Below are 10,436 nucleotides of genomic sequence, written 5' to 3' on the forward strand. Positions count from 1 at the left end.
AACCTGATTAGTGCTAGACATGGTTTGGTGTTTGTTACCATTGCCAACAAGCAACAGATGTAATGATGATAAAAAGGACATTTTAATTAGAATTATTGTTGGTCGTGGCCAGGCAATCTTAGGCAAAAACAATACAGCAGCTGTTAGCATTTAAAGGCAGATTTTAAAAGCGTATTTTTTTAAGACAAAAATGTGAAAATACAGAAATTGAATCTGGAGTACATGAAGATGTTGGTTATTTCATTTTAACAATGATTTTTTGGCTCCATAAGTGGAAAAAACTGATCTTTTAAAAATGCCATTTTTGCATTGACTCCAATTGTTCACGTCAGAGCGAAATTGAAAATGCTTGTATAAATATTTCAGTTTGAGATAAAATTCTGAAATTTTCCAAACATCCAGATATTTTTTGAATTTTTTTAATGAACATGAAATGTATTGAGCAAAATAATTTAGCAAAAATTACATGTGTATACATGAGATGTTTACTTATTATTATATTTAATTGTTCCAGCAAGATTCTTTTTGTCTTCTTTTTTAAGTTTATGTAGGTTTCATTTTAGTCAGACAACTGTTCCTCAGGAAATCCACTTTGAACTCCTGACATTGGTTCGTATTCACTTTGATGTTTTCTTGAAGTTTCCTTGACTTTTTCGTAATAATTCCAGCAAGATTCTTTGTTTTTTCTTTTTGAATAATATGTTAAGGTTTCATTTCCATGACCACCTTGATAGACTCCTCTGAAGAAGACTGGCCGTTGACAATAAAAACATGTCAAGAGATCAAAGTAAATTTCCTGAGGAACAGTTGTCTGATTAAATGAAACCGTTACATACTATTTAATTGAGCTAATTTTTACTTGTACTTAAGTACTTCATACATAAAATACTCAAGTACAATTTCAATGAATTAACAGTACTTCTACTTGAGAAGGATATATCAGTACTCTTTTACACCTCTGTCGGAATCATATTTAAAGATTTTATGACAAGTTTAGGATGATCGTTGTTTCTTGTCATTTTCACAATTTTGTGATGTCAAAAGTAGAGCTTTGATGTAACACTCTGATTACAAGTGACAGCAGCAAACGTATCGATACCAAGGAGCATTTTTTTTTATTTATTCCACTGTAGTGTGAGGGGATAACTGGCCCGACTGGAAAATAAACACAGTCAATCATACTGTCTGAATAACAACACAGAGCAAAACACACCCATCAACATATCAAAACTCACACACATATAAACACACACACATACAAAACACAAAAAACGTAAAGTATTAAATAAAAAGTGCATTATTATATTTGCCCTGTATGTCATAAACATAAACAATAACCACTTTAAACATCTCCTTAATAGCAAAACAAGAACGTGGAGTGATCGTCTTTCTCTGTGGGTTTTGCTTTTCCTTTATTTCCAAGCTTTGGAGGAAGTCCACAGCATCCAAAGTGCTTTCAATGGAGATGGATTGTGAGTAGTCGTCTGATCTGATATTCATATAAATAAAGTCCTCGCTTCCAGCTCAAAGCCTTAACTTATACTGTAGTGTAGTGGTGAACAGGACTCATAAGATAAACCCCAAAACTTTAGTCTCGTGCGTATAATTTTAAAAACCTGCCACAGGTAAAATCACAGTTGTCAACAGACATGATTAAAAAAAAAACAAACATGTAATACAATATTGTTTCTCCAGAATAAAAAAGATGTTGGATATTTTTGAGGATGAACCATTACATCTGTTACAGTTTGCTTATAATAAGGGCAAGTGTCAAACTTAAGGCCAGGGGCCAAATACGGACCTTTAGCGCATTCAATTCAGCCTGCAGCAGAAAGAAAGTCATTGTGTAAATTATCAAACTAATTCGGTTCTATATTTCTCACAAATAATACATAAATTCAATGAAACTCCACATATTAGCAGGGCTCACATTTTACAATTACCATTTTTAATCTCAATTGTTAAAATCCAAAATTCTGCAATTTCCCTCAAATTATTCCACAAAATCTCCTCCAAATTACATAAAAATTGGCCACAAAAATCAAAAAAATGTATTGAAAGTGATATCTGTCAACTTATTGCTTTGATATAATCAGTGCCGTACATATTTTTGATTTATTTATACGTGGAAGTGCAAACTAGAGCACAATAATGATTAAATTACTATTTGTTTTGGCCTAAAATCACTTAAGATAAATTGCTTTGTTTTTGGCCACTTGAAACTAAAATGAGTTGACACCCCTGTAAAAAGGCATGAGGTTTGATATGATGTTCAATAACATACTGTAGATCAAAGGCAAGGACATGTGAAACTCATTCCTACAGAAGAAAACGACAACAAGGCTTTGCGTTAAAAAAACACAGTTTGTCATGAACGACCTCAAACCTGAAATGACTCTTGGTGAAGCAAGCATTTAAGAAAACAATTCAAGTTGTGGTTCTGCTAGTCAACATGTTGAGTTTGTAGTTTTAAGGGAAATGAAACACTTTGACAAATGGATATATTTTTAATTAATTAGTAATGAAGCATTCATGTTTTTCGATTAGTTTTATGGGTGTTTTTGTCAAATGTTTTCCATTAACCTTTTGAACAATGACGCCATATCCATATAGCACAATAACCTAAACATCTGAATTTTGAACCATAAAACATATCGCTAAAAAAGTTTTCACGCTTTCATGAGGGTTTTTCAGACATTTTCAAATTGAAATGTATTTCAAAAGTGCAATTAAAAAACACTTTTTCCGTAATCGCAATGAAATGCGCAACCCGGAATCCAATCTGGATAAAAATGGATGAGGTATTTGAAAATCCAACATGACAGAACTTAGTCAAATTTTGTTAAGTTTTGGTCAATTATGACATGAGATATGAATTTTGGAAATGTTGCCAATTTTAATTTAATTTACAGAAATTATTGAAAAAAATTTCGGGAAAATTGAGTTCTTTTGTAGTCATTTTCAATCTCATATTGTTTGGCAATTCTGGCAAATACTGTGTAAGTTTCATTGGAAATTGTGTATTTAGAAGGGCTATTTTTGAGATATTTATAAATTCAATATTTTGGTCATTTTGTCGTTTTTCTGTCTTTTCAATTTTCTCTTGTGGGGCCGAATTGGATTGTCCAAAGGGTCAGATTTGAGTTTGACACATGTGGCATAGATTGTTCTTGTAGAATTTATAGTCTAGATGGCGTGTCTCCACGAGCCCCGCCCATAATCAAAGCGTTTTTTTATTTATTTCGTCAGCCAAAACCTGGCCGTTTACTTCCTTCTTTAATAGCTTAATGTCACAAAAAGCATCAAAGTTTTATGATTTAACATCAGATAATACAATGATGTTTAAACAGTGACCAAACAATTGATTGCTGTTTAAATTTGGGGGTGTTGTTTACCTGGACGAGAATGTTAATAATATGTTTTATCATATGGTTAATGATTTCTCCAGAACAACTTTCAAAAATAATCTGTCTTGAAACTTTTTTTTATGTACTGCAATCAAACAACAGAGCAACAGGAGAACCTCAAACTCTAAAGTTTACATTTAGATTTGTTACCCATCTATAGTAGTTCATAATTGTAAACCAAATAACACGTAGTGAAGGATTGTGTATATTAAACCGTTGGTTCCTCGTATGAGACAAAAACAGGTAGCTATGAAAGCAACCTAATTACTTTTGTTTTGAAAGTTTCAGTTTATTCGTATAGGCTACACTTCCTACCTACAAAACCTTCGTGTTTAACCTCTAAAGTTCAACATTTGTAGAGTCCCAACAGTCCTGTGAGTTTACAGAAAAAACTGTGGGAAAAACTAAGAACAAAGTGTAAAAAATAAAATCTATCACCTTTATTTTTTCTCTCTATCTTAACCAGACGAAGAACCTCGAAGAGCAAGAGAAGGTAGTAGTAATAATTAAACAGATATTCTCAGTTTTTCAGTGGCAGAGACTAAGCTCTTTTCGTACTGAGCATTTTTTTGCACTGGACGACACAACACCAGTGGAAACGACATAAGCAGTTCTCCTCAAACACCAGCGTTTCCTCCCGGTAGCCGCGCTCGCAGCACAACAGGTCACAGCCACTGATGTCCATGGCCGTGCTGTTGCACATGCGTCCCTTGGTGCCCAGCGAGCCCGTCTTTCGATTGGCTAGGCAAAAATCCGGAGACTCATCTGAGTAGATTAGATCCTGCCGATCGGGCGGCTTTATGTTCTGGCCCACGGGGATCAGGGTCTTTCCGTCGTTGCCGCCCATGACTTTGGAGGCGCCGTTGAAGCGCTCCAGCAGGCGGTCGCCGACCTCGCGAAAGTGAGGCATCTTTTTCCAGCACGTGCGTAAAGTGCACGAGCCCGACAGTCCGTGGCACTTGCACTCAGTCCTCATGTAGAGCTTCACTGCCTAGAATCACAATCACCATCAGTTTTATTCACCAAGTACAGTTTAAAAACAATACAAGGAATTTCACTTGGTGGATAGTTAAGGGAAATATTATGTCATAACATGCGGCCCTCTGTCAATTTTGTGCAGCCCCCAAAACAAATCCCCCAAAAATTGTAATTCAATAAGTTGGAAGAAATATGCAGCTAAACATACAACACAAAATTAGTCCATTAACACACAAAATTTACAAAAAGTAACTCCAAAAACACAAAAACGATTAAAAAAAATACACACAATGCCAACAAAATGGCAGCAGAAAACACAAAAACAACCAAAAAAAAAATACAGAAAATTACAACAATGTACAAACTGACACTAAAACTCAGAAAATGACAGAAATACAAAATGACCACGAGAACACAAACAACAAAATGGACAAAATTACTGACAAAACATTCACAAAATGACAACACTATGCATAAAATGTACACAGAGTAAATCCAAATCACACAAAATGACATAAAACACACATATACAAACAGACTCCAATGACACACAATCTCAAGAGAATTACACAAGATGACAGAAAATTACACACAAAAATAGAAAAAATGACTACAACTCGGACACCAAAATTCAGAAAATGAATGAAAAATAAACAAAATGACAAGAATAACACAGTCTTAAAAAACCCACACAAAATGATAACAAAAAATACACAAATTGGTTCTAAAAACAAAGTGACGAAAAACTATAAAGCAACAATAAAATCATGAAAAAACCAACAAACAGTTCTTTGTTTGTTCTTTCCTGTATTAATGCTCATATTGGTCATTATCCTAAGGGGTATGCTACAAAGAGATTATTATATCCTGGATTAATCTCTGCTTGCGGACTTCAACTAAATGGAAGGATTGCACTTAAACTTAATAATCTTCTTTCCTAAATGCAGCTGTCAGATCTGCACCAACCAGGATCTTCTAACAATGGGAAGGTCGTTTTCTAAGAGAACTGATCGGTAAGGAGGCGGGGCTTTAGTACTCGCTCAGATCAGAGCCAGAGAGAAAAACCTGGTGCCGACCCAGGTTCAGCCTAAGTTACCATGGTGATTTAGCTCCGTAAGACGTTAGTGAGCTTCATAGTCCAGCACACACTGATTAAATCCTGGAAGAGGTAATCTCGCTTTGTAGCATACCCCCTAAATGCTGATGTGAATGTTCAGTTTTGTGGCCCCGCTGTGTTAAAAGTTGCCTATCTGCTCTAAAGGGCCGGGCCGAATTTGGTCCCCGGACCTTGAGTTTGATACCTGTGCCCTGGAGTGAGGCAGTCCTACCAATAGGGAAAAAAAACAGACAAAGCGAATGGATCATGCACCCCAATACACACACACACACACACACCACACACACACGTGAATGGAGGCAAACACACACACTGATAGATATGCAAGCTAAAAGCAGACGCGATTTCGAAGGAATTTAACTCCCCCCCCCACCCAACCCCCCCAAACCCCACACACAACCCCCCCCCACCCCCCCCCCCCCCCCCCCCCCCCCCCCCCCCCACCCCCCCCCCCCCCCCCACCACCTCCATGTTGCCTCTGGCCTTCCTACTCTAACAAGCCTTGACACAGATCATTCACTTATTACTGCACATAATGTAGCCATCACACACACACACACCACACACACACGCACACACACGCACACACACCGCATGCATGCATGCACACATGATCACAACTTATTTTTCTCGGCCTTTGGTAATTTAACTTGCATGCCCCCCCACCGTCCGTAGTTAAGCCAACACAACTGTTGTTTTAAAATGGTTTTGTTGGCTAATGCTACTTTTGGATCGCATCCCAAAAACAGATCTTGTGTTCCTCTCTACCTGCTTTTTGACCCCAACTGATGTGAACTTGTAACTTTGAGGAAGAGTTGTGCAACCTTCTCCGCCTTCTTCTCCTGTGGAGAGCAATTGACACATCAACAGCGCTAACCTCAGGTAGTTTAAGTAAATATGTTTTCTAGACTTTGTGTTCAAAATATCTAATTAAATAACTAAAAAAAAAAACACTGGTTAATTGAATTTCTATACTTTGTTCTTGTTGACAGTAGCAGAAGCGTCTCTTACCTCTGAGGCTTGGGAACAAAATGGGGCACGCTCTTGGTTTTCTTTTTTTGTTTTGTTGTTTTCCAGAAACCTGATTCTTGTAAGAATATCATCTTACCACCACTACACAAAATATGACTGGGGGGCAATGTCTTTCTCTTTCTTTCTATTTTTTTTTTTTTGCGTATTTGTGGAATGAATGGTACATTCCAGGAGAGGGCAAACCTTTGCAGATTTGCACATGTGTATATATATAGTATATATATATATATATATCTATATGTGTGCAATAAGTATGTATAACCCATTTTCCCCCTTTTTTTTTTTTTTTTTTTTATACCACATTACAACCACATAATGTAAATTAATTTTACTGGGATTTAGTGTGCTAATAAACACACAACATTAGTATGTAATGCATTCACATTAGATAGTTATGGAGAGATTAGTACTTGAGAAATACCGGATGTATACTATATTGGGACATTTTTTAAGTATGCACAGTGGGCACACAAGTGATACCAAACTGTCCCATGACTGCACTGCAAAAATCAAACATCCCCCTTTTCAAAATAGTCTTCCATTATTTTATTTATTTTTTTAAACCTTTTGTTAAATAGGACTCTTATTTGAAGTTATCCAGAAGTTTTGTCCGTAGCACAATGGAGGGTCTCGAAAATGTCAGAATGAAATGCGTTTCCGCAAGTTTTTTGGATTCAAATGAGCACATGTTGATATTTCTACTTGGTCACTTTCTCGCTTAAAAAGTTTTTCCGAACTTTCAAAGTAAAGGTGGAGAATCAACAGAGGTCCTTAGCTCAGTGTGATTCAGGTTTTTGTCATCGTAGGTTCCAGATGCATCTTGGGAAACTTGGAAGTATACTTCAGTGGGAACGCTTATCATCCTAACCATACTTATAGTAGATAGCTGACAGGAATTCTCCTTTGAGTTTGTAGTGCATAGTACAGAGTGGGACCTTTCGAAAACACAGCCTCAGTCTTTTTGAATAAACTAGCAAAATGCTACATTAGAGGACAGTGGACAAAACCCTGAACAGCATGCCACTGTGAAGCATGTGGTGGTAGCATCATGCTGTGGGGATGCTTTTCTTCAGCAAGGACAAGGAGTCTGGTCAGAGTTGATGAGAAGATACATGTGGCCAAATACAGGTCAGCACAGACTAGCTTCAGTCATTTTTGAATATGTGATTAGTGCAACCTCTTTCAAGACATTTTCTGCACTTATAAACCATTTCCACCACTTTTCCCACCTAATGTTGCATATGTTGACCCATTATTGTCAATTATAATCTCTATTCACCATATTTCATGCCTAGTTTTTGCCAATTTAACCACATTCATGATTTCTCATGCCCGTTATTTGCCAGTTTAAACTAATTGTTCCAAGTTTTTTTAAAACTTTTAAGCCAATATTGACATTTTGACCCTTTTTATCACTTTGTCAGTTTTTGGCCACTCTAATTTGCAACTTTCAACCAATTTCTGTGGTTTTTACCTTTTTTTTTTTACCATTTAATGCTTAGTTTGGCCAATTAACCATATTCACCATTTGTTATGCCTTTATTGCCAGTTTAAACTAATTCTTCCAATATTGACACTTTAAACCCTTTTTACCACTTTTAACTTTTAATTTGCAACTTTTAACCAATATCTGTATTTTTTTAAATCCCATTTCACCACCTTTTCCACCATTTCCACCATTAATTGTGGACGAAAGTGGTCTGGAGATCCAGTGATTTCAAGTAACACTGTCATAAGTGTGTGAAAATAGTCATCGTAGATCTTAAATAAGTTATATACACCTTCTTTTTTTAGGCTAATCGTAGGTCCAAAGTGATTACAGGCTTTGGAGAGGCTATTCAAGAGATCTTGCAGGCCACATACAGAACAGAAAGAAAACATACTGAAGTCGTGAGACTATGGGATGAGGGTTGACCTTTCACAGCCAGAGCTACCAGAGGTTTAGAACAAAGCATGTTCTGGTGTTTGAATGGGTCGGTCAAAGTCCAGACTGTCGTCCAACTGAACATGTCCGGCAAGAAAAATTGCTTTCCATTCAATCCGACTGAGTTGGAACTAATTGATCATTTTATTTATTTAATTTTTAAAAAAATTTTCTTAGATGCACAATATGTATTTTTTTTTTTTTTCGTGAGGCATGATTTTATCGGCACTTTATTGGTATTCGATATTGGCTTTATAATTAAGTATCGGACATCGACAACTCCGACGACATAATCAACCAATAAAATTACAGGCTTTGCTTCCTTGATCAAAATATAAACATTGTTAATGTAGACGGCAAAAATTTGTCATTTTACCACGGACTATGATGAAGATACATGAGAAAAATTCTGCAAAATAATTCTGTTTGTTAATTCTGCTGTAGAACTATAATCTTTGCAATTAGGTGTGGAGAATATATATATATATATATATTATATATATATATATATATTATATATATATATATACATTTTGTATTGATATTTGTTATTGGTCAAATAAGTAGTTTTTAATTAATGAATTATTTTATTGTATTTATTTTTTTCATTTAATTTATTAACTTATTCATTTTATTTTATTTATTTAAATTTATTTTACAAAATATTTTTCAAATAAGTTAAATAATATCGAACACGAATCCAATATCGTGAATCCCTACTTTTATTGGACTTTATATTCATGCAACATGTTGTGTTGGTCGTCACATAGACATTACATTTGTAGTTGTATTGTTAAAAAAGGTGGATTGAATACTTTCGAAAGCTACTGCATGTTGTTAAGTACAAGTGTAACTAAGTGTAACTTACCAGCCTCCCAGCTTCGTTATTGTGTAGGTCAATGAGCGTCCTGATGTCGCTCTTGCCTCTCCTTCTTTTCGCATCCATGAACTGTTTGGATTTCTCATATCCAAACTCCACGTCGTCACCGCAGCCCCCCCACTCCCACTTGACCCCGTCTCCAGAGGATGAGGAGGACGAGGGCGGCCTCGGAGGAGCTCTGTTTCTGGTGGCCTCGCAGCCGCACTGCAGGAGGTCTCCCATGCTACAGGCCTGGGTCACTGCATGCGTCACACCAGCTGCTGTAATAGCATAAACAAACGCTGTCTCTCGAATATCTGTGGCAAAAAGCAAAGGAAAGCTTTAGAAATGATTCATAACTGATGCTTAAACAGACAAATAACTACAATTATAATCATAGGATGGTCATAGAACATCCAAACAAACCTAACACGCATTTATACTGCTATTATAACTCAAGCTTTTTAGCCTGTGACCCCCAAAATAAAGGTTCTAGGGACCGGTTGAACACATTGAACATTGAAGAACAGTCATGTGGAGACAGGGTCATCTATAAGAGGGAATAAAGAGATTTTTGGGGCCCATTCATAAAGTCAGCAAAATGACGGTTCATTGTTCTATGAATCTGTGATAACCACGTTTATTTATCTGAATAATATCCACTATATTATTATGTTTATCCAGGAAGTTTACTATTATTTGGACCATAGTATGTAGTCATCTTAATGATGTAAATCCTTGTTTTAATCAGAAATAAAATGGGTTAAAAGTGACCAAAAATGGTGGAAAAAGTGGTGAAATGGAATTAAAAAAACACAGAAATTGGTTAAAAGTTGCAAATTAAAGTGGACCAAAAAAAAGGGTTCAAACTTTCAATATTGGAATAATTATTTTAAACTGGCAAATGATGGGCGTAACAAATGGTGAGTGTGGTAAAACTAAGCATGAAACATAGTGAAATAAGGTTAAAAGTGAGCAAAAATGGTAGAAAAGGTAAAAACCACAGAAATTGGTTGAAAGTTGCAACTTAGAGTCACCAAAAACTGACACAAAAAGTGGTGAGAAGGGTTCAAAGTGTCAATATTGGCTTAAAAGTAAAGAAAAACTAGGAACAATTAC

The 10,436-nt window shown here is 35.9% G+C and overlaps 1 protein-coding gene across 1 annotated transcript in view; it reads right to left on the reverse strand.

Annotated features, from left to right (window-relative positions):
- wnt10a (wingless-type MMTV integration site family, member 10a) overlaps positions 1-9,540 on the reverse strand; it is a 66,355-nt gene extending 56,815 nt beyond the window's left edge. The window contains exon 1 of the mRNA XM_028435983.1: positions 9,327-9,540. Coding sequence (XP_028291784.1) covers positions 9,327-9,424 — 98 coding nt within the window. The 5' untranslated portion in view covers positions 9,425-9,540. The remainder of the gene's footprint in view (positions 1-9,326) is intronic.
- Between the last annotated feature and the right edge of the window lie 896 nt (positions 9,541-10,436).

The sequence above is a fragment of the Gouania willdenowi genome, chromosome 21 (genome assembly GCF_900634775.1).
Source record: "Gouania willdenowi chromosome 21, fGouWil2.1, whole genome shotgun sequence".
NCBI lineage: Eukaryota > Metazoa > Chordata > Actinopteri > Blenniiformes > Gobiesocidae > Gouania > Gouania willdenowi.